Source organism: Diplotaxodon limnothrissa, linkage group LG15, assembly GCF_057381915.1.
Source record: "Diplotaxodon limnothrissa isolate DT_005_m linkage group LG15, D_limnothrissa_male_GT1.1, whole genome shotgun sequence".
Lineage (NCBI taxonomy): Eukaryota > Metazoa > Chordata > Actinopteri > Cichliformes > Cichlidae > Diplotaxodon > Diplotaxodon limnothrissa.
In genome coordinates, this window is record NC_140610.1 from 9559263 (window position 1) to 9584953 (window position 25691).

Sequence of the window (25691 nt, forward strand, 5' to 3'; positions counted from 1 at the left end):
CACGAGGTGTGTCTGCTCTCCGGCAGGTGGATTCCCCAGTCACCGGACCACAGGGAGGAAAAGACGGAACAGCCTGCGCTCGATGGCGGATACGCCGGAAAGGAAAAAGGCGAGGGAGATAGGACACAGATTCAAGTTCCAGCCCCGAGCCTCTCTTCCTCGTTCTCTCTCTCTGTGTCTTTACCTCTCTCTCTCTTTCCCAAGTGATAACGTGAGCGGCTGAGGGCACACACGAGTCCACTGCACCGTTTCCAAAGTTGAGGGCGTGTCCTTCTAACCTTCACGAGCTTCCTTCGGTGAGAGGGAGTGACCTTAATGAAAAAAGTCATTACAGTCTAATGTGTGTACCGAGGACTTAAACACACTAATGAGTTTATGCCTAATGAGCTTACAACTGCACTTTCTGTCTCATAGGATTTCTTGCGGGTTATTGATCAGTGGTGGGCCCATTGTTACCATGGTTTCTTTTTCTCTTAGTTTTATTTTTTTAATTATCAAATAAAGTCATTTAGCCCTTTACCATGTTTAATATTTTAACCTTGACTAGAAACAACCCTACAGTTTTATTTAAGGGTGGTGATAAAATCATTAGCTACTGCTGACCATTTTCTGCCTTCTGTTTTCTTTAATGTTTTTTCCACATGTCCGTCTATGTTTCTTGTTAATAATAAACAAAGTAACAAAAGTAGTCAAAAGTCGAAATAATAAATAATTTGTTGGTATTCTGGCGCCATCTTTCGATTGTAGCTCGAAATTGCAATTTTCTTGTAATAACTGCTGTGACATCTTCACCTACTCGACAACATTTAGTAAGATTGTAAACAGATTAAAATGTCACTAAAATTTAAATGGCACGGAGAAAGTGCTTTAGTTTTAAAAGATCTCAAGACAAAAGGATAAAAATTCTGCACTCTAAATGTAAAATGAAACCGAAATATATAAAATTAAAGGTTTTTTTTATTTAATAAAACTAAACGTATACCAACCACGTATATTTTATTTAACCAGATTCCATTAAATTTAACACTTTACTTACTCTTACACCTGTAATTTAATTAGTTAAAGTCAGCATATTGTGCATTTTTTAATGCAAGGGGCTAAAATCCACTGGTGTACCTTTAACATAAGCAAATATCTGTCTTTGATGTGTTCTGCCCAGGTTTCATATATTTCCCAATACCAAATAACAATCATAACATTTACAAACATTTGTTTCATATGTGATTATGCAATATTAAGACACAATGGTCTACAGTTGTGGTCAGAAGTTTATATGTGCATTTATCGGCATGAAGGTCATGCTTGTCATGCTAATTTGGAGAATTTAATGATTTCTTTAAACAGCATATATCTTAAATGGCTATAAAAACAAGAACTGGGTACACAAGTTTGAATTGCTTTCTCTTTTCTCTAAGAGAAAGAAGATTTTCTGTAATTCACACAGGGTCAAAAGTATACATACAGCTTTGTATACTTTGACCACATATTTTTGGTGGTCATCAGCAAAAGTCTAGCTGGATATTTGATGACTCTTCTTGGCACAATTTCATTTAAATTATCTGGTTTCCTACCATGGACCAAGCTTTTAAGTGTGGTGGACACATTTTCAACAGGGCTGAAAGTCGAGGTTTTCAAAAGGCCATTCCAGAAGCCTTCCAGTTAGCCTGCTTTGTCCATTCAAAAAAACAATTCTGATGTGTGTATGGATCATTGTTCTATTGAAGCACTCAACTGTATCCGAGTTTTAACTGCTTAGCTGTTAATGTGAGGTGATGTTGAAGACTTTGAAAGTAGTCCCCCTTCCTAATTATTCCATCCACTGTACAATGGATCAGTACCACTAATAGCAAAACAACCCCAGCACATGATGCTACCAGCACCATGCTTGACAGTTGGTGTATAGTTCTTAGGTTTGAAAGCCTCACCTTTACGCCTCAAACATACAGTGGGGCAAAAAAGTATTTAGTCAGCCACCGATTGTGCAAGTTCCCCCACTTAAAATGATGACAGAGGTCAGTAATTTGCACCAGAGGTACACTTCAACTGTGAGAGGCAGAATGTGAAAAAAAATCCATGAATCCACATGGTAGGATTTGTAAAGAATTTATTCGTAAATCAGGGTGGAAAATAAGTATTTGGTCAATAACAAAAATACAACTCAATACTTTGTAACATAACCTTTGTTGGCAATAACAGAGGTCAAACGTTTACTATAGGTCTTTACCAGGTTTGCACACACAGTAGCTGGTATTTTGGCCCATTCCTCCATGCAGATCTTCTCGAGAGCACTGATGTTTTGGGGCTGTCGCCGAGCAACACAGACTTTCAACTCCCGCCACAGATTTCCTATGGGGTTGAGGTCTGGAGACTGGCTAGGCCACTCCAGGACTTTCAAATGCTTCTTACGGAGCCACTCCTTTGTTGCCCGGGCGGTGTGTTTTGGATCATTGTCATGTTGGAAGACCCAGCCTCGTTTCATCTTCAAGGTTCTCACTGATGGAAGGAGGTTTTGGCTCAAAATCTCACGATACATGGCCCCATTCATTCTGTCCTTAACACGGATCAGTCGTCCTGTCCCCTTGGCAGAAAAACAGCCCCATAGCATGATGTTTCCACCCCCATGCTTCACAGTAGGTATGGTGTTCTTGGGATGCAACTCAGTATTCTTCTTCCTCCAAACACGACGAGTTGAGTTTATACCAAAAAGTTCTACTTTGGTTTCATCTGACCACATGACATTCTCCCAATCCTCTGCTGTATCATCCATGTGCTCTCTGGCAAACTTCAGACGGGCCTGGACATGCACTGGCTTCAGCAGCGGAACACGTCTGGCACTGCGGGATTTGATTCCCTGCCGTTGTAGTGTGTTACTGATGGTGACCTTTGTTACTTTGGTCCCAGCTCTCTGCAGGTCATTCACCAGGTCCCCCCGTGTGGTTCTGGGATCTTTGCTCACCGTTCTCATGATCATTTTGACCCCACGGGATGAGATCTTGCGTGGAGCCCCAGATCGTGGGAGATTATCAGTGGTCTTGTATGTCTTCCATTTTCTGATGATTGCTCCCACAGTTGATTTTTTCACACCAAGCTGCTTGCCTATTGTAGATTCACTCTTCCCAGTCTGGTGCAGGTCTACAATACTTTTCCTGGTGTCCTTCGAAAGCTCTTTGGTCTTGGCCATGGCGGAGTTTGGAGTCTGACTGTTTGAGGCTGTGGACAGGTGTCTTTTATACAGATGATGAGTTCAAACAGGTGCCATTCATACAGGTAACGAGTGGGGGACAGAAAAGCTTCTTACAGAAGACGTTACAGGTCTGTGAGAGCCAGAGATTTTCCTTGTTTGAGGTGACCAAATACTTATTTTCCACCCTAATTTACGAATAAATTCTTTACAAATCCTACCATGTGAATTCATGGATTTTTTTTTCACATTCTGTCTCTCACAGTTGAAGTGTACCTCTGGTGCAAATTACTGACCTCTGTCATCATTTTAAGTGGGGGAACTTGCACAATCGGTGGCTGACTAAATACTTTTTTGCCCCACTGTACTTCTGGTCATTGTGGCCAAATAGTTCAGTCTTTGTCTTGTCTGATCACAGAAGCTCTTTCCGGAAGGCTTGTTCATTTCATTTGAGCTTTAAAGTATTGGTTTTGGAGCAGGGGCTTCTTTCTTGATGAGCACTTTCTCAGCTCATAATGATGTAAAACTTGCTTTACAATGGACAGTGACGCCAATGTTCCAGCAGTTTCCAGTTCATGGCACATTTAAGCCTTTGTGGTTCTTGGATTGTTTCTCACTAACCTAACCAATTTCCTCTCATCTGAGGGTGGCAGTTTGGGTCTTCTTCGATACTTTGGCAAAGTGTTGATGGGTCCAAATAATTTGTACTTACAAACAATAGTTTGAACTGATGATCTTACAATTTGCAGTTGTTTTGAAATGGCTCCAAGAGACCTTCATGACTTGTGTAAATATTCATTTTTCTGAGTTTTATTCAAACAAACTCTTTTTGTGCTGGCAAAGAGAAACAAAGACTAATGGGGCCGAATTAGGCCTCATTAGGCCTTGTCAAGTTAAAAGACACAGAAGAACCTTTACCACCACAAAAATTAAGTGAGTGTATGTACATATTTGAGCCAGTATGCATACTTTTAACCCCGTGTGAATTACACCCAATTCTTTTTTTCTTTTTTTTTAAAAGTCATTAAAGATGTATGCTGTACAACAGTTCAAAGAAATAATTTAAAGCCACCACATTACCCTAACATCCATGCCCATGGATGAGTTAATGTAATCTTCTGACCACAACTACAAGTACTTGTACCAAAGAAAAATAATTTTTGAGACATAGAGAACATGAAATTTGTTGTTTTTTTCCTTCATGGTGAAATATTTATTTAAATTCTCTCCACAACCCAGCACAGATTACAACTTCTCATTTTAAGTCTAAGCTCATCTCACAAGTATGTCACACTCAGGAAGCTAAGCAGTGCGTGTACTGTATAGTCACGGATTTCTCACAAATCATCTAGAACGAGTTATTACGGTTTAGCCTGCGGTGGCATGCTTGCTGTTGTAGTAATTTCGGTGCTCTGTGGTCATTTGAGAGAGTCTTTAGTTTATATTTAATGCCCTGAGCAGCACACACTACTGCAACTACACTGACTGCTTTGCATGTGATCATGTGAGTATGTGCCAATCTGCACGTGTTAATGTGTTGCTATTCTGGATACAGCAAGTTGGAGAACCATGCAGCGTTTTAAAATTCAAGAAGGTTGTGTCGCTCCCACGTCGTCCTGCATCAGAGTGAGCATTTTTACAAACTAAAGAATCATCTCCCTCTTCAGTTTAAAAAAAGAAACAGCTTCTTGAAAGCTGAAAGCTGCACTGAAACAATGCAAAAGAAAACCCTCCGACCCCGCCTCCACCTGTTTTCATGGAAGACTGGATCTGTGATAAATCGTAATTCTTGGTATTTAGAAGCCCTCTAGTCACTGGCACATTGTCACAGAGCACCCCTGAATCCAATAAAAAATAGCAGTTCGAGGCTTTAGTTTCAAATTTAATCTTCCACTAGACTTCTTTGACAGAAGCGTAATCGAACAGTGCAGCATGCATCATCTGTTTAAGGTTGCCCAATTCATGTGTGAACACTGCATCATAAGATGCTTGAAATACCCATTTAGATTAAAACAAAAGAAAAAATCATCCTGTTTTGCAGCATGTTTTGGGAAAATGTTTACATCAAGTCACTGACAGGACATTTGTTAGAGTCTTAGTCCCCCATAAAACAATTCATGCTTCTGGTGGTCTCTGAATTTGTAAAGGGTGAGGAAGGCAAGATCGCTGAAAGAGCAGAGCCAGATGAAGGGGAGGACTTCATGAAATAGACTTAAATGAGAGGGAGAGAAAGGTAGTTTCTTTTAGAAAGGACAACATAGGAAAAAAAAACAGACTGGACTAGTCGGCTAACATGCTCTCCTGTCTGCTTTACAGTATATAGCCCTCCTGGGTTTTTTAAAATATCATAGCCTCATGCTTTTTGTCTCATACACACACTCAAACACACACTCTCATCTTTATTTCTAAACCCGCATCTTCCTCAGAGGGTGCAGCTACAAGGCATCTGGTTGGAGGGCCCATCTTGGAAGCAGAAGGTGACCTTTGCCAACTATTCTCAGGTCAATCCAATGTCAGGTGATGGATTAGTGTACATCCATAAAACCTGACGAAATCTTCAACCAAGCACAACACCTGCATTGAAGAACCTCATACACCGTCCGTTTCAAAGACTGGGAAAACCGTCCCTTCGTCTTCTCCCGTTTCCCCTCCTGGTTTCTCTCGTCCTTCCTGCTCCTCTCCTCCTCCTCTTCCTTCTCCCCCCTCTCGTCTCTCTTCTCGTTCTGAGGCACACGGGTAGTCTTGGGACTGGGGCTGCGGCTGTCCCAGTGACTCCGTTGACAAGCTGCGGCTAGACAGGATGCTACTTAGGCTGGACTGGCGGGCGCCCCTGGGGTGGGTCTCAATTTCAACGCGAACCTCAATATTCGTTCTTTCCCTGCGGTCACAATGAAGAAACACAGTGGAGTCATTATACAGTACCGTCCAAAAATATTGCCATTCCATAGTGCACTCCAGTCGATCCAAAAATCATTATTCAGCAGAAGACATCAAGCTCACAGAGCAAGTCATAAAGAGCTGTCATTGGTGATGAGACATAGTGGCACACAGAGTCCTGACCAAACATTATCGAATCAGTCTAGAAATGCATTTACAAGAAATACAAGCAAGTACTTGCACAAGTACTGTTTTAAAAGCAAAGACTGATATACAGAATACTGTGGTGGTTTGCTTCAGTTGTGTGTGCATTTGTCTATTTGGTTACTGCTCCATTAACTTTAAGGTGTATCTCCTGAACTCTAATAGCAATATGTAACAGCTGCTTTATCCCACTGACTAACAAGTGGTGGTAATGCACCAACAAATGCAGCAATGGCCCAGCCTCCGCTGCAGAAGAGGACTGCTTGCAAATAAACAGAGATGGGTGCTTTTCATTTTTCTGTTTTGTGCCTCCTCACCTCCTCTCTACTCCATCCACCTGCCGCTGACGTGAAAATGAATCTAAGCATGTTAAAGGAAGTCTGAATACCTAAAAGGGTCTCTCAAAGAGGGAGGAGTGAGGAGACAGGGTGTATCCTCTATGGAAGTCAGACTATAAGGACCACGGGGAAAGTTAGACTTAGCAAATATATGTTTGTAAGACTAACAAAAAATGTATATACACAGCTATTCTGGTGTCAAGATCCATGGAGTGTTGACCCAGAGTTTAGAGTTTTGTCAGTTCTTTATTCTTTTTGGATTTTTAAAGTGGTTTATGTTGATAGTGTTTTTGTAATTTCTTGGTCTTACAAGTTATTTTGATCCCTGGTTTTGGTTCCCTATTGTTTTGTTATTTTTGCCTCTACTTCTTAGTATCGATGATTTTAGGTTTATTAGTTCCTGTCCTGTTCCCTCTGTCTCATCTTTATGTTAGCCTTGTCTGTCTGCAAGTTAATCTCATTATCCGGTCCTGTTCTGTCTCTCCTCCTGTTTAATTCCTGTTTTGTTCTCTGTGTCTTGTGTCGAGCTCAACTTCCCGCATCTCGTCATCTCTGATTTGTTCCCGCCGTGTCTCCCATCTGTCAGTGTAAATAAAGGCTAGCACTCCATCATTTTTCAAGTTTAAATCAATGATGCCATGAAAACTTTTATGCTCATCTAACAAAGATAATAAAATGCAGCGGCCGGCTGCTGTAACAAAACAGATGACGCAGCTGCGCCAGTGACATTACTTTAAAATGACAGCTCCGTAGCGAGGAGGACTCTGCTTTCTTGATATGTTCCACTCTTCCACTCGCATCTCAGATGGCAGTGACTTCAAGCCAAAGATTTTCTTGATTAACTCTGAATAACTTTTGTTTGCTTAAAAGAAAATTTCCACAAGATATCTTTAATTTAATTGCGAGAACATACCTAAAACCTTTACACACAATACTGTGCAAGTGGCAAGTTATTTTATATAAACATTAATGCATCAGTCATTGGACAAACAAGTCATTGAGCTTAAGTATAGGCATTAAAGCAGGAGAAACTATAAATGGTTGCTTTCAAATATTAAAGTCCTGTGTAAAAACATGTAAACATCTGAGGAAATTGTAAAGGCAATAATTACCTTAAAGGAATCATTTGCATCTCATCAGTCTTGTTATCAGGCACAATAACCACCTTGCAGTCAGACTGGCTCTCCTGCTGGGTGTATCCATGGCGTTTTGTGGCTTCATCCAATCCGGCATATCTATCTGGCTCTGGCGGTGTGGTGCTCGTACTTGGGAGGTCGCCTACTTCCTGTACACTGACTCGAACTTCTTGGACGCTGGTGTTGTTGAGTGCTGGGTTGTTCTGACCCGTCCAGTGATCACTGACTACATGAGAGAATAGAAGATCTATAAGAGAAGTTGAAACTTCATCAGATCGGGTCAAAATTCGGGGCACAAATCATAACCGACTACTCATACGGTCAGACAGTATCCCTAACTTGAACTATAGACTGATTAAATTATTGATACTCACAGTTGGCTAAGTCTTCCAGCTGGATTTTGTGTGTTTCAGGGGGCTCACTCTGCGGTCGACACCAACCGTTCCTACAGAGTGACATGGGAACGACCCCATAGACATAAGTCAGCATTAGCGGTACACCCACACCTGAAAGAAAACAGCAAAGAGTAAAGACCTCGTTCTTAACATATTTTTCATAATGACTTTTCTGGACTTTGTGCTTAATGTTAATAATCATATAACCGAAATGTCTTTGTAATGGTGAAGCACTGGATTACAGATAGGCCCGTAAGGGTTTTTGAGCATTGTCTTGCCTCTGTGCGCTACGGTAGTGCATTTGAAATCAAAATATGATGATATGATCGACCTCCAAAGGTTGATTCAGTTCATCTGGACGTAGTGTTTTCAGTGGGAGAAACGTTTCGTCACTCATCCAAGTGACTTCTTCAGCCTTAGCTGACTGCAGGTTTCCCCAAATCTTATAAACAGTACATTTGACCTCCCAGCCCAATGTTCCTTCAAGGGGCTGGTTTCAGTCATTATGTAAATGTACTGTTTCTAAGATTGGGGAAACCTGCAGTCAGCTGAGACTGAAGAAGTCACTTGGATGATTGAGAATGCATCAAGACATGATGCATTCTCAATCATTTTTACACAAAGTGCCCCTTTAAGGACTTCAGTTATTGTCTTTTTATCATTATCATTATTATTATTATCACAACAACAACACAAAACAAACACAAGGGGGAGCCTTTCCCACTTTACCCTGGACTGGACACATTCAAGCTGCCAGGCATTTATAGACACAGGCTTGTTTTTTTTAAGGCGTTTTAGCCCCAAGTAACTGGAAAAAATTAGGCATATAGAGTGGACCTAAAAAAGGAAGAAAAACTCATTTTCTCTGAAATTATATCCTCATAATTATTATGTTCTTTAAGTGAGTAACATTGGTTTCCTTCCAAGCTTTTCTAAAAATAATTTTAGTTGCAGACATCCAGGCAACTGGATCTTCCTTTAGTCATCTATTTTATGTGCTGTTTGTAAGAAGCTGTGTTTTGGTCTATTTTAGCAATAACAAACTTTTTTTTAACTTTCCTATTTCGTCCTTTTGATCATGATCATCATTTATATATAGGATTTTATGCTGTATGTAGTATTTATTATAGGAGGCAAATAATTAGAAAGAGAGGTGAAATGTGTTTCCTGGTTAATTACTGTTATTAATATGAACTGATTATGGTGCGGACAATTGCGCAGTAGACACCTAAACAAAAAGTGTCTTCTTTGTTACATTTGTGAATGTAGAGATGAACACAAATGTTTCCTTAGAAGCTCTAAAAATGTGCAGTACATACCCTGTCAGGATACAATAAGACAGTTTTCACAAAAATAGATCATTAGTCACTCTTATGGATCGACTCATCATATTAGCAGAGCAAAGTTAGAATGTTGCAGGGCACAGCTGCGCTGGGAAAGTCAAATTTTATTTAACGAGCTGTACTTCTTTCGATTGTCCTTCGTAACCTTCACAAAAGTGCTTTGAATAAAGCCCAAGCTTGGTGACCAGCAGCCTCCCTACGCTGTGCAATTATGCAACCTGTGATTGAGACAGGAGTTTGAGAACACAAAGAAGAGTGCCAGCCAAACAAAGGGACATCATTAACACAGCAGGAACACTGGGGCACTATTGACTCAGCAAGAGGGTGAAACCAGGGCAAGAGGATGAACCTGCCAGCCAAACAGATCACACAGGGAGAGGAGTGAAAGCGAAAGACAGTGTGCATCTGTGTCCAAGAGAGACACACACAAAAAAAACAGAGTGCTTTGACTCAAATATGAGAAACAAAACAACAGTTGGAGGGCAGTGAGAGCACAAAATAGAAGATGTTCAACAAAACACATGGTGGAATGAAGTAAAACATGAAGTAAAAATGGCTAAAGAAACTGCACAGTATGCAAGCACAGTAGTACATGCAGGGGTAAGAGGTACGGTGACGAGTACAATGCGGCTAAATGTGTCTTTGAGTTTGTGTGCGGCAAGCAAGGACCAGTCAGAGTGGGGTACAGTTATGGCTGTGACACTGCAGGGGAAAGATAAGACGCTACTGAAGTCTTACGAATTTCTGTCACGGCTGGGACTGTTACCTAAAGTAGCATGAGTCACTGAAATGCTACTTTGCACTGTGTGTGTGTGTGGAGCAATGAAATAAAGTGGTATGTTTGTATACAGAAGCCTGGCTTGTGGATATTTGTATGGCTGGCACTAAACCCTATGCAGATTGCTTGGCTGCATATTCAGATCTGTAGAATTTATGGAAAAAATACAGCAGGTTAGGAAAAATTCTTCACTGTCTTGCTGAGTTATATAAAATAAACTGTACAATACTGCATAGAGGTAACACATGCAGCCTTATTAATTAAAAGTCAAGGATGAGTTTAGAAAACAAATAGATTTATGATTTTTGGGGATTTTTTTTTGTTTAGCAGGATGTTTTAGAGCTGCTGTTAGGTCAGACATATCAGTGTGAGCTAACACAGAAGGCATCAGTATCAGTCCATCATCAAACTTTCAGGGTGAAAGCAAAAATACAGTCATGTAAAAAAGAAAGTTTTCACAGCACTCTATGCTCTAACTCGCATCAAGTACATCCTTGATGCTTTTTATAAAAAATAACAGGGAACGTAGCAGCCGGGTGCTGCTAGTCGAACACACTTACCACCTCTGTAAAAGCAGAAGTTTGGGCAGTTTGCTGGTCTGAAGCATTCAGTTGTATGTTACCACAATGATACAACCTTCCCAGGAGTGAACACCCCACCAAATTCAACCAAAGATCAGGCTGTGCAATGCTTAGGAAAAGTGAAAAAAAAAAACCAAAAAAAACAAGAGCTACACCTCAGGTTTGTAAATGTTAATGCACATGACCGTACAAGTAAAAAAAAGAAAAGACTAGTAAGAAAAGACTAGAAAACATGTAAATATAAGAAAAAGACTGAAAAATGTGGCTTATTAGGTAGGGTTACTGGGAGAAAGTCTTTCTAAACATCTTTCTAAAAAGAACATAAGAGCACATAAGACCAAAGTGGAGATGCTTGGTCATAATCCACAGCAGCATGCTTGGGAAAACTAAACACAGCATTAAGCAAATCAACATAAACACCTCATAGCAACTGTTAAGCACGGTGGTGGAAGCGTGATGACTCGGGCTTGTTTTATAGCCAGAGGACCCGGGCATCTTTCAGTCGCTGAGTCAACCATGAACTCCACTAGAGCCAAAGCACTCTAGAGTCAAATGTGGCAGCTAAAGCTTGGCTAAAATTGAATCATGCTACTGGACAATGATCCCAAGCAGAGCAGCAACTCTAATACAGGATGCCCAAAAAAGAAAAGAATCAGATGTTGAAGTGGCACAAAGTCCAGACCTCAGCCTGAGTGAAATACTGTGACAGTACCTTAAGTAAGCTGTGCATAAACAAGTGCCAGCAAACTTCAATGAACTGAAGCAACACCGTAAAGAATAGTGGGCCAAAATTCCTCCACAATGATGTGAAAGACTGATACAGTCATACAGAAAGCGTTTACTTGAATTTGCGACTGGCAAAGATGTTTCCACAAGTTACTAAATCATATGGCACGCTCAGTTTTTGAATGGACTGAATGTATTTTACAAAAGGTTTACTTATTCCTTTCATTTTACGTTTTAAATTGAGTTCATTGCATGGTAAAAGATGAGGGTTTGCTCCTACAGTTCTCACTCTGATCACTGAGGAAACTATCCAAGATGGCCCAGAAAGAGCTGTGTGCTAGTCAAACTTTTCAAAAGTGACTTTCTGAGCATTGCCCTAGAAAAACTCTGACAAAACTACATCTTATTATACCGAAAGAGAAAGATCTGTCGAATTATCATTTTTAGCATCTTAGAGCTCCAAAGGGGATACATTTTCTGCAGTTTTATCCTTTTTTTTTTTTACTGAAATTCATTCTTTATAACACAAGATCAACAACAACAATATTTTGCCCTTTGAATTTTCTCTCTGGTTTGCAGGATAAAAAATGTAACATTACTATTATATGTTCCTTACCCACAGTGACAGCTGCTATGACCGGCGACACAAACACTGACATCATCACCCCACTTGCCACAGTCAAGTAGTGCTTACTTCCTGAGATATTGTTTTTCTTACAACGACCATGGACCTGAAAGGTAATAAACAGAGCACAAATCACATTACTGAAATTCAAAGTGCTCCGAGTTTTCATTTTCTATTTCTGCAGCCACTTACTCATGCCCAATAACACACACACACACACACACACACACACACACACACTGCAGCATGCCTGTGAAGACTTTATAAGACACACCATGGCTCTGACAAAAAGAAAACTAATCATATCTAAGGGGATTTCATTTGCAGCTTAATTTCCCTAGGACATGTTTTTAGTTTCTAAGGTAAGGTAAGCTTTGATCTACTAGTCACATGTGAAGTGTAGGGTAAGCAGACATCTTATTGCTATAAACAGCATAAAACAATACATTAATATACAGCACAAAGTTAACAAGTTACACAGTGTGACATGGGCTTTACTGACCTTGCGGCCCATGTAGATTGGTATCCCCACAATGATGACTGGGATGGCAATGCCTGCTATAAGGGAGATGACCACAGGTGCTCCGAGCAACATGCCCACCTGCCACAGTACCTTGCGGGTTTGAGACCATGGTTTCTTCCCCCAGAATGTACATCCTGAGGGACTGAGAGACAAAGCAGACACATCAGGAGAGATCAGTTACTGTAAAACAACAAAAGATTTGGTACAGACATTCCCTGCAGACTTGGTGATCCCTTACAGTAACTCCCTTTTGATGTGCAAAAACAAATTAAATTCCTGTCAAAATGAGCGGTACTTTATTTTAAGACTTCAAATAAATGCCCTCATAATCATTTGCTATAACCAACAAAGCATCATCATGTACGCCTGATGTCGTATAAACCATTTTTGATATGCATTCCTTATTATAGTCCTGCTTTCATTTCCTGAAGTGCAATCATTTACTACTTATAATTTATTCAAATACTCATTTATCATATTTAACCATTTATGTTTGAGAAATCAGTAAAACAAAGCTGCCTGGATTGGTTTATCAGCAATAGCTAGTCTCTTACTTAAAATATGACTGGCTAAAAAAGTCTATTTTGCCTTCAGTGTTACCTTAATCTGCTACCAGCCTTTGACGCTGTGGTGTAACATTTAACTGTCTAGAAGAGCAATACAATGTGATGAGTGCTGTCTGATTTTAATCAAGCGGAAAAATAACTTTTATAAAGAACACAAATAGCAGCCAAGGGCTATGTTTTTCTCAAAGTATGCATTTAGGCCACTTTGGGGATTTTTAAAGCATGAGTGGGGGAAATTATGGTAAGAGATTATGGCTGCGTTATTCTGAACTCGCTGTGAGACTTTAAAAGCTTTGCCATTCTGTACAACATCTACTGTAATTTTTTATATGAAAGCCAGAAAAGACTGAAGGGAGAGGAGAGAACAAAGGAAGCGGGGAAAGGAAGACAAAATTAAATTAAACAAGGTAATCGGAAATAGTTGGTTTCACATGACAAAAAAAAAATACTTTCATTAAATACAGTGCATATTAAGTATCCAACTACAGTGTATTAATTTTTTTTGTTTAATCAAAGTTTAAATGTAGCACTTTGTCTTCCTGAAGAAAATAATTGGTTACCCTGTATAGGGCTATATTAAGACAGAGTTGATAATAATATATATTTTTTTAAAGTCAGGTTAGTTTTTAATCGTATGCCTGACAATCTGATTACCACGCTTTTGTGGTTTTTAACTGTGTTAAATTATGAATAAGACACAGGTAATATTCCATATATTCCCAATAACATTGTTCAACGTATAGCTGCTACTGCAGGATGAGCATGAACCAGCAGGGGTTAAAATATGCATTGAAATTAAGATTAATGAAGATTATTTATATAGAAACACAAACAAATAAGAGCTTGAGAAACACAGTCTTAGCTCGACTTACACATTGTGCTGATTTAGGAGTATGGAAGGAGAAACACTGGAGGTGAATAACTGATGTCAAGTCAGCAGTGACTCCCTTCCAAGAATGTGAAAACAAATGAAAGCTGAGATGAACCATTTAAACTAGTGCAGCTTCTAAATTATGAAATACGGGCATGCTTCCCTGACTGGCACGGTTTTTATCTCTGACTAGCTACTGCATTGTTGATGCATTAGCAGTTGTGATGCACTGAAATCGATTGTTTTTAGGATGAACTTGTGCCACTGAATATCCCCCTCAAACATTTTACAGCTACCAAAACCGATGACGGTTGCTTTTGTCTGACCAGCTGCTTATAACTAAGCCTAAGAAATTCAAACCGGGCGATGTTCAGCATTTTTTTCTAATAGAAAATATCATCATCAGGCTTCTTAGGCTTACAGCTATAGAGTCAAGGTCCTGGTTTTTCGTCCCAGCGTTTTGAGTTTGTTTTTCATGGTTCTGTCTTTGGTTTAAGTTCATACTCTGGATTATTTTGTTCTGAGTTCAGTATGTCCTTTTGCTCCTGAGTTTTGCTTTCTACAGTTTCTATTTGTTGGTTTCTTGTTTCATTATGTTACTTCCGAGCCTCGTCTTTGTGTTTTGTCATGGGCATCCCCTGTGTTTAGTCCAAGTTGTCTCCCTGCTTTGCCTTCTGTCTGTGTCAAGTTCACACGTCTTAGTCCAGGTCAGTGTTAGTCATTTCCTGTTTTATTTTGATGACATCTTGTCTCTTGGGCTTTCTATTCAGTTCTACTTCCCCTGTCTAATTATCTGAGTGGTTTCAGCAGCCCTCCCACCTGCCACCTGTTCCCTCGTTACCCTCTGTGTACATATTGTCTCATTTTTCCCTTTGCCTTTTGTTGTGTCCTCCTTCATGGTTGTGTTGTCTCTTGCAGTGAGTTTCCTGAGCATTCATAAATGTAGTTTTCCTGTTTTCCTTGTTTTCTGACTTGCATTATTTTTGCACTAAGTTTAAGTTGAACAAAACTGCTTTTGGTTTACCCGTCATGTTTCCGAGTCCTGAGTTTGGGTCCTACTCCTGCCTGCTACACAGCCAACCTTGACATTAGAGTAAGCATTTAATAGGACTTCTGGCTGTTAGTTTTCTTGTTCTTGTGAGTTCAGCATGAACAGCATACCTGAGGTAGTGCACGTCAGTAATCTCCTGCATACACAGCCAGCAGAACTGACAGGCACACACAGTGCAGTTCATACGGTTACAGCTGCCATCATTGGTCTTCATGATGTAGGCACCACAGCGAGGGCATGCTTTGATTTCCTCTGCATCTGCAACGGAGGAAATACTTCAGCTACTACACACTTAACAAGCAATATCTATATGTCATCGTAAAGGAACAGTTTAATTTTTTGTAGATATGCTCTATTTTGTTCAGAAAAATATAGTTGGAAAGATGAGACTAAAGTGGAGAATACGTTTACTAATAATGCACAGTCCAAAATAGTCCATCTACACAAACACCTCATACCAGCTGTCAAGCACGGTGGTGGAGGCGTGATGATTTGGGCTTGTCTTATAGCCAAAGGACCTTGGCAGCAGTTATTGAGTCAATTATAAACTCCTCTGTATTCTAAAATATAACAGAATCAAATGTGAGGCCCTCTGTCTGACAGCTAAAGCTTGGCTAAAATTGGATCATGCAACTGAACAATGATCCCAACAACAGCAGCAAATCTACAACAGGATGGCCGAAAAAGTAAAGAATCAAGGTGTTACGATGGCCCAGTAAAGACCTCAACCTGAGTGACTGTGGCAGGACTTTAAGAGAGTTGTGCATAAAAAATAAAAAATGCTCAATGAACTGAAGTAACATTTAAAGAAAAGTGGGTCAAAATTCCTCCACGACTTCTACAAGAATCATAAAACTAAATGGAAAACTGTTTAGTTTTCAAGTTAGCTAAAGTTATTTCTACAAGCTACATCATGGTATGTACTTATTTTTTCACCTGACTGCATGGGGTCCTGTAAAAGCTCACCACCCTCCAAAAAACACTTGTTTCTATAATATACCAGGATGTGAACCAAAAGTGACGTAACTTTTCCCAAAATGAAATGTTGCAATGTTACCGTAAGTTACTGGCGCTGCCAAATTTGATGGAAATTATGGAAGAAATTACAGTATAACCATGACAGGATTTCAGTCTGTAGATAAGAAACTTATCTGTTAGACAGATAGACAAGTACAAAATATTTATGACCACATTTTGAGCCCATACTATCTGTCTAACAGACCTGAAAACCATACAGGCCTGGAAGTACTCGTGGCAAAACCAGGTAGACTTTTTCAAGTGGTTGTTTAGAGCAAAGAGGCCCACAAACGACTCGTAGCTTCATTTAATCACATGGCTCCTGTCTCACCTCCTCCAGGTTCTTCATTGAAGACGTACAGTGTAGAGGCATCGTTGCCGCCTGAGGTGTGGCGGGCTCGCTGACGCCGGGCCTGGTCGCACGTCTGGTTGGGGTGCCACAGCTGCCGACAGTGGTAGCAGAACTCTGTGTCACATCCCTCACGGCCACAGCTCAGCTTGGGACACTCTGCACAGCCGTAAGCTATCACAGCATAGCTGAGGAAAGAGAGAAACTACAGATAAAAATGACAGAAAAATATCAGACGTTCGGTTGGCTGATGGGGATTCTGGGGGACGGCTTTCCAGAACTGAAAACCTATCATCTGATAATAAACAGATATATGATAATCTTATTGGCTCCATACCCAAATATGACTTTTAAAACTTTGTATCAATAACTAAATAAAAAAATAAGGCAGTCTGGTCATGTGTGTGTGCTTGTTGTGTTTTTTAACAAACATTCATTTAGTGCAGTGTTGACTTTAAAGTTGTGGTGGTTTTTCTTCTTTGTTGGGTTAGGACTGGGGCAAAACCTACACCTCCCTCGTTGCTAGGAAACTGCAGATTATGTTAAAGTTATGGGCTCTTGATTTTTTTTTAACCTCACATTTGTTAAATAAAATCAAATAAGGTTTATGAGGAATGGAGACAGTACCATCTCCATTTTCTGATACAGGCATGTTCACAAGATTATGTGATTTAGCTATAACCAAAAAATAAAAAAAGTAAAAGCAATCTTAAATAATCTGAATGCCTCTGGGAATCAAACTCTGCTGTGAAAAACGAGGGCTCTGACAGGCTGGCATTTCCAGCTCTGAGTGGTTTTCTGTTTGTCAGACAGGCGAATGAATCAAACAAGCTGAAGGCAACACAGGCAAGAAGATAATTACAGCGTTACCTTGATTCCACTACGGTGTCAGACCAGATTTGAAGTGACTTTGATTCTCTAGTCCAACATGTCTGGCTGAAGAACAAAGCTGCTGTTCATGCATAAAATATTTCTAGATACCAGTGAGTATCCTGTATCCATGAAACAAGCAATAATTGGATTATTTATATTGTGTACAAACTTCTACGCCTTGTCATACAGAGAAATTAGAAAGAAACAGCTGCAAAGCCAATGACCACTTTAAGCGATTTTAATTCTACTTTTTTTATATATGCACCACACAGACACACACACACACATATACATATATATATATTTATTTATACACCCAGCACGCCCCTGTGGGCGGTTTATCCTTCAAGCTCGGGTCCTCTACCAGAGGCCTGGGAGCTTGAGGGTCCTGCGCAGTATCTTAGCTGTTCCCAGGACTGCGCTCTTCTGGACAGAGATCTCCGATGTTATTCCCGGGATCTGCTGGAGCCACTCGCCTAGCTTGGGAGTCACCGCACCTAGTGCTCCGATTACCACGGGGACCACCGTTACCTTCACCCTCCACATCCTCTCGAGCTCTTCTCTGAGCCCTTGGTATTTCTCCAGCTTCTCGTGTTCCTTCTTCCTGATATTGCTGTCATTGGGAACCGCTACATCGATCACTACGGCCGTCTTCTTCTGTTTGTCTACCACCACTATGTCCGGTTGGTTAGCCACCACCATTTTGTCCGTCTGTATCTGGAAGTCCCACAGGATCTTAGCTCGGTCATTCTCCACCACCCTTGGGGGCATCTCCCATTTTGACCTCGGGACTTCTAGGTTATACTCGGCACAGATGTTCCTGTACACTATGCCGGCCACTTGGTTATGGCGTTCCATGTATGCCTTGCCTGCTAGCATCTTGCACCCTGCTGTTATGTGCTGGATAGTCTCTGGGGCATCTTTACACAGCCTGCACCTGGGGTCTTGCCTGGTGTGATAGACCCCAGCCTCTATGGATCTTGTACTCAGAGCTTGTTCTTGTGCTGCCATGATTAGTGCCTCTGTGCTGTCTTTCAGTCCAGCTTTGTCCAGCCACTGGTAGGATTTCTGGATATCAGCCACCTCCTCTATCTGCCGGTGGTACATACCGTGCAGGGGCCTGTCCTTCCATGATGGTTCCTCGTCTCCCTCCTCTTTCTTGGGTTTCTGCTGCCTGAGGTATTCACTGAGCACTCGGTCAGTTGGGGCCATCTTCCCAATGTATTCTTGGATGTTCCTTGTCTCATCCTGGACTGTGGTGCTGACACTCACCAGTCCCCGGCCCCCTTCCTTCCGCTTAGCGTACAGCCTCAGGGTGCTGGACTTGGGGTGAAACCCTCCATGCATGGTCAGGAGCTTTCTTGTCTTTATGTCAGTGGCTTCTATCTCCTCCTTTGGCCAGCTTATTACCCCAGCAGGGTACCTGATCACGGGCAGGGCGTATGTGTTGATGGCCCGGATCTTGTTCTTACCATTCAGCTGACTCCTCAGGACTTGCCTGACCCTCTGCAGGTACTTGGTGGTTGCAGCCTTTCTAGCGGCCTCTTCATGGTTCCCATTTGCCTGCGGGATCCCCAGGTACTTGTAACTGTCCTCTATGTCTGCAATGTTGCCTTCTGGTAGTTCAATCCCCTCAGTTCTGACTACCTTCCCTCTCTTTGTTACCATCCGACTACACTTCTCCAGTCCGAACGACATTCCAATGTCATTGCTGTATAGCCTGGTAGTGTGGATCAGTGAATCGATGTCTCGTTCACTCTTGGCATACAGCTTGATGTCATCCATGTACAGGAGGTGGCTGACAACTGCTCCGTTCCGTAGTCGGTATCCGTAGCCAGTCTTGTTAATGATCTCACTGAGGGGGTTCAGGCCTATGCAGAACAGCAGTGGGGACAGAGCATCTCCTTGGTAGATCCCGCACTTGATGGTAACTTGTGCTATGGGCTTGGAGTTGGCCTCTAGTGTTGTACGCCACATCCCCATTGAGTTCCTGATGAAGGCTCTTAGGGTCCCATTGATCTTGTACAATTCTAGGCATTCCAGTATCCAGCTGTGGGGCATTGAGTCATAGGCCTTCTTGTAATCAATCCAGGCAGTGCACAGGTTGGTCAGTCTGGTCTTGCAGTCTCGGCTGATTGTTCTGTCTACCAGTAGCTGGTGTTTTGCACCTCTGGTATTCTTGCCCCGGCGGAAGGGGCTACATGAATAGGATGAGGGACCTATGGATATATATATATATATATATATATATATATATATATATATATATATATATATATATATATATATATATATATATATATACTCTCAGTGGCAAGGGAACAATAAGAGAACAGCACCACCAAGGCTGGAGACGGAGCAATACTGGAAGAGCATATGGGAGAAGGATGCAACCCATAACAGCAATGCTCAGTGGCTAGAGGATCTGAGGGCTGACCACAGCGACCTCCCTGAACAGGGTCCAGTAACCATCACAGTGGCAGATATCCAAGAAAGGGTCTCCAGTATGAAGAGTTGGACAGCACCAGGGCCCGACATGGTTCACGCCTACTGGCTGAAGAAGCTGACTGCACTCCACGAGCGTCTGGCAGCACAAATGAACCAGCTGCTAGTTAACGAGAGACACCCGGAATGGCTAACTGAAGGCCGGACGGTCCTGATCCCCAAGGACCCCAAGAAGGGACCGGTCCCCTCCAACTACCGACCAATAACCTGCCTCAGTACTACATGGAAGCTCCTGTCAGGCATCATATCGGCTAAGATGAACAGGCACATGGGTCAATACATGAGCGGGACACAGAAAGGAATTGGCAAGAATACCAGAGGCGCAAAACACCAGCTACTGGTAGACAGAACAATCAGCCGAGACTGCAAGACCAGACTGACCAACCTGTGCACTGCCTGGATTGATTACAAGAAGGCCTATGACTCAATGCCCCACAGCTGGATACTGGAATGCCTAGAATTGTACAAGATCAATGGGACCCTAAGAGCCTTCAACAGGAACTCAATGGGGATGTGGCGTACAACACTAGAGGCCAACTCCAAGCCCATAGCACAAGTCACCATCAAGTGCGGGATCTACCAAGGAGATGCTCTGTCCCCACTGCTGTTCTGCATAGGCCTGAACCCCCTCAGTGAGATCATTAACAAGACTGGCTACGGATACCGACTACAGAACGGAGCAGTTGTCAGCCACCTCCTGTACATGGATGACATCAAGCTGTATGCCAAGAGTGAACGAGACATCGATTCACTGATCCACACTACCAGGCTATACAGCAATGACATTGGAATGTCGTTCGGACTGGAGAAGTGTAGTCGGATGGTAACAAAGAGAGGGAAGGTAGTCAGAACTGAGGGGATTGAACTACCAGAAGGCAACATTGCAGACATAGAGGACAGTTACAAGTACTTGGGGATCCCACAGGCGAATGGGAACCATGAAGAGGCCGCTAGAAAAGCTGCAACCACCAAGTACCTGCAGAGGGTCAGGCAAGTCCTGAGGAGTCAGCTGAATGGTAAGAACAAGATCCGGGCCATCAACACGTACGCCCTGCCCGTGATCAGGTACCCTGCTGGGGTAATAGGCTGGCCAAAGGAGGAGATAGAAGCCACTGACATAAAGACAAGAAAGCTCCTTACCATGCATGGAGGGTTTCACCCCAAATCCAGCACCCTGAGGCTGTACGCTAAGCGGAAGGAAGGGGGCCGGGGACTGGTGAGTGTCAGCACCACAGTCCAGGATGAGACAACGAACATCCAAGAATACATTAGGAAGATGGCCCCAACTGACCGAGTGCTCAGTGAATACCTCAGGCAGCAGAAACCCAAGAAAGAGGAGGGAGACGAGGAACCATCATGGAAGGACAGGCCCCTGCACGGTATGTACCACCGGCAGATAGAGGAGGTGGCTGATATCCAGAAATCCTACCAGTGGCTGGACAAAGCTGGACTGAAAGACAGCACAGAGGCACTAATCATGGCAGCACAAGAACAAGCTCTGAGCACAAGATCCATAGAGGCTGGGGTCTATCACACCAGGCAAGACCCCAGGTGCAGGCTGTGTAAAGATGCCCCAGAGACAATCCAGCACATAACAGCAGGGTGCAAGATGCTAGCAGGCAAGGCATACATGGAACGCCATAACCAAGTGGCCGGCATAGTGTACAGGAACATCTGTGCCGAGTATAACCTGGAAGTCCCGAGGTCAAAATGGGAGATGCCCCCAAGGGTGGTGGAGAATGACCGAGCTAAGATCCTGTGGGACTTCCAGATACAGACGGACAAAATGGTGGTGGCTAACCAACCGGACATAGTGGTGGTAGACAAACAGAAGAAGACGGCCGTAGTGATCGATGTAGCGGTTCCGAATGACAGCAATATCAGGAAGAAGGAACACGAGAAGCTGGAGAAATACCAAGGGCTCAGAGAAGAGCTCGAGAGGATGTGGAGGGTGAAGGTAACGGTGGTCCCCGTGGTAATCGGAGCACTAGGTGCGGTGACTCCCAAGCTAGGCGAGTGGCTCCAGCAGATCCCAGGAACAACATCGGAGATCTCTGTCCAGAAGAGCGCAGTCCTGGGAACAGCTAAGATACTGCGCAGGACCCTCAAGCTCCCAGGCCTCTGGTAGAGGACCCGAGCTTGAAGGATAAACCGCCCGCAGGGGCGTGCTGGGTGTTTTTTTATATATATATATATATATTGTGAATATGTTCTGTTATATATATATATATATATAATTCAACCATTAAAACAAATGTGTATGTTTAGGAATGCAAGGACAAAACTGTAATTAATGATTTTGTGTGTGTTGACAAGGCCTAACACATCTAAAAATAGTCTGCTTTGATGAATAATTTGTGTCTGATATGGGTAAGTCAGCTCATTTAACATGTTTGTGTGTGTTAGCCCCAAGGAAAATCCTCTTAGAACAAAGGAGTGCTGGAAATCAAAAGTATTAATTGCTGTTCACAGTGGCCACACTTAAATATAATCCTGTGAATTTCAGAAATGTATAGACCCCCTACTCTGACATCATAAATGTGTGGGGTATGTTTCTGTAACATGTTGGATTATGGTTATAAAATAAATTGAAGCCCAGAGCGTACTTTTAATCTGGTAGAGGTTTTTTGTTTTTGTTTTTTTACTGAGATATCTAAATAATTCCTACTTGTATTACACATGTAGATAAAACATGATTAGCTGCCCTCATAGACCCAAGTGTGTGTTACACAGTCAGGCCTAGGGCAAAAACACACAGTTTTCACACTCTCTCTGAGAGTCTCTCTCCCGACATTATCTTCAGCTAAGCTTCTGTCACTAAGACCTCAGGGAATCTCTACATGTTGGAAACACAGGAATGCACCAATCATAACTGTTAAAGACCAGTTTACATAATTAATCACAGCTTCAAAGTCTCTTTTATGTGAGAAGTGTTATTCACTGTTATTCAAAATGCCATTTTGCACACTTGTACACCCTTCTAATAAATCAAACGCAAAACACACTGAATTTGTTGTAGATATTTTAAAAACAGGATCTCCTGTTTCTCTGCGTTATATTTAATTCACCACTGTGTATTGATTTTTGCTCCTCTCATTCATCATCGCTGAGCAGCAAGTACTGACAGACTTTCACTGAACGGGGTCCTGAGCCCTGGCGCGTACGTGCTTTTGACCACAAAAAATCCACTGAAAACGTTGCACACAAAAAAATGGACGCACGTCGTGACTTCCCATCAGCCCCCCTTATCCAGTTACCCATGCATGAACATTAAGCTGATATAGCAAAGGATCAGTGTCAGTGCCAGTTCTGAATAACAGAAAAAAAAAGAGAGCTGATTGACGCCAATGTCAGCGGAAAGAAAAACAAATACATCTTTCCCTCGTAAGATTTACGACGACATCAAGGATCGATTTTGTAATGAAATCATATTGCAGCTGAGCTTTGCAGCTCAATGAAAGCTATATTTCAGGCAGTTATTCTGAGGGAAAAAGAGTAACAATACAATGGCGCCATAAATGTTAAGTACGGCACTAATAACATTTTAAACCGATTAAAGGTGAATGTTTCTTACATCTCACTAAGGAAAATCTTTTAGGTATTTCTGTTTGAGGCCTCAAAGAGTAACTCTTACCAATATGTAGAGGACTGGTTTATTCACAGTCCATTCTCTTTCGGGATCTGCAAAATATATAAACTGCAGCAAACTTGGTGAACTATGGAAAAAGCTTTAAAAATGCTGCCAATTATCCTCTTAAATCTAAGTCAATTATTCTGACAGTGACAAATGCGTCAGTCTTGTGTTTTACAAAATAAAGCCGGCGGTGGGATGACAAGAATTTGACAAGGGCTGCCACATTGTAGTGCTGGATTAGCTCTAATGTTTTTTTTAATAAGTAATTAAATTGTAGTGGATTGTTGCTGTGTCAATCATGTCAATAAAAGACCTATTTTTTCACAAAACAAAGTCATTATTGTTAATTTCCAAAATATTATTCTCCCTTCTAATTAACAGTTTTTTGCTTATATCTTTATTAGATATAAGCAATAAAAAAACAAGATGTTCTAGTTTTATTACAGTACGCTTGAAACTGTTCTTGATGCCTAAAACAGCCTGTTGGTAGATGGTATCAGTTCACGTCTCACCTGCAGTCAGGCGCAGGGCACCAGCGTGTATCTGGATCAGAAGCCAGAAAACGCCTCAACTGGTACTCCTCAAACCTTTCCAGCAATGCCCGATCATCCAGAATGGCACGAACATCCAGAGGTGCCAGTGTTTCCGGGCACTGCGGGCACGCGATGCCCACCCGACTCTCCGATATCTCAATACGCAAGTACTGGCGTAGGCAGTCAGAGCATGCCCTGTGAGAACAGGAGGTGAGTCGCGGGAAGTGGCAGCGCGGTTGACTGAGCAGGCACAGTGGGCATTCTTCTAGGTGTTCGTCCAATAGCTGGTCCTGGCTGGAGGAGGAGAGGGACAGGACAACGGTGGACACCCGGCTGACCCCACCCACGCACTCGACTGTGGCAGCGCTGTTCTCGCCCACCTCAGCCAGTGATGCTGGCGGACCTCCTCCTTCTCCTTTTTCTGCTCCAGAAACTCTTGATTCTCCAGCCTCTTCTGCTGTGAGGTCCTAAGAACAGTTATAGGATATGGTGATTTACCAAATCCAAACACAGCACGCTTATGAGAATGAAGGGCTCTTAGAAATGAAGGGAGTATTGGTAAGTGTGTACATAGCTGGAATGCTGTAATTCATTTGGTTTCTTGGCAACGTCATTTGTACAAATGATCAATTAATTGTACAAACACACTAATGGATTTGTTCAGTAGCAGCGCAGAACAAAGCAAGCAAACGGGCATGGCTCTAAAGTTAATGATCAATAGCTTTGTTGCTTTTCTTTCGACATTTTCTGTGAGACATTTTCATCTTCTGACTGATGCAAGGATAATGATCCTGTATGAGCTACAAATTTCAAAAATAAACACAAATTTCAAAATGGTATACATATATGCCATAATACTCTACCATACTCTACCAAAACTTGTATAAACCCAAATAAAGAACTCCTTCATTGCTTACGCTCACTCCAAGCAGACGAAGCATCAATCTTACCTGTTCTGGATGCTCGCTTGGGGTCAGGGTAATGGCCACCTCCTCTTTGGGACAGGCTTCCACAGGCCTCTCCGCCCTTGGCTCTGATTTGGGCTTTCGGCTGAAGAAATTTAAGAAGCTCAAGGGCCCAGTCTGCTGCTTGGGCCTCTTCATGGTCTAGAACTAGAGCGGGAGCAGCAGCTGAGGAGAACAGGCCAACGACCATGAGCAGGATGCAAAAGCGATGTTAGAGTACGTGTGTGTTTGTGCGCGGGTGGGCGAGCACAGTGCGCTCTCACGGCTCAGAGTCTTGGAGCTGGACGGCTGCTCTGTTGTATGAGGGAGGGTGAGTGGGTGAGATGGAGAGAGAGACGACGGGGAGGAGGTAATCCCTGCCTGAGGGGAACATCACCGTTTTGGAGCCTTTCCGAGGCCTGATCATGTGGTTTACTTTGTCTCTCTTCAGTCTTCCTCCTCCACCCACACAGAAGTCTGAATTAGTCCTGAACTGGTCGACTGTTGTTCATCATTTTAGGCTTTTTCTCCACTGTTAGCAGTCCTTCAACCTGGAAACACAAGTAGGTAATGACTATAATGCACAGCAAGAACTACAGACCTTTGGATGTGCATTTTGGTTCACTGGATATCAATTTTCT

At 42.2% G+C, this 25691-nt stretch overlaps 1 protein-coding gene across 1 annotated transcript; it reads right to left on the bottom strand.

Annotated features, from left to right (window-relative positions):
* Positions 1 to 5770: 5770 nt before the first annotated feature.
* Positions 5771 to 25209, bottom strand: LOC146617030 (E3 ubiquitin-protein ligase RNF19A). The gene is made up of 9 exons (XM_085373208.1): positions 25057 to 25209; positions 24086 to 24573; positions 16544 to 16749; positions 15306 to 15453; positions 12687 to 12849; positions 12176 to 12290; positions 8111 to 8242; positions 7713 to 7983; positions 5771 to 6059 (listed from the first exon to the last, which is right to left on the bottom strand). Exons 1-9 carry the CDS (start codon positions 25207 to 25209, stop codon positions 5771 to 5773), a joined length of 1965 nt encoding a protein of 654 aa, XP_085229334.1.
* Between the last annotated feature and the right edge of the window lie 482 nt (positions 25210 to 25691).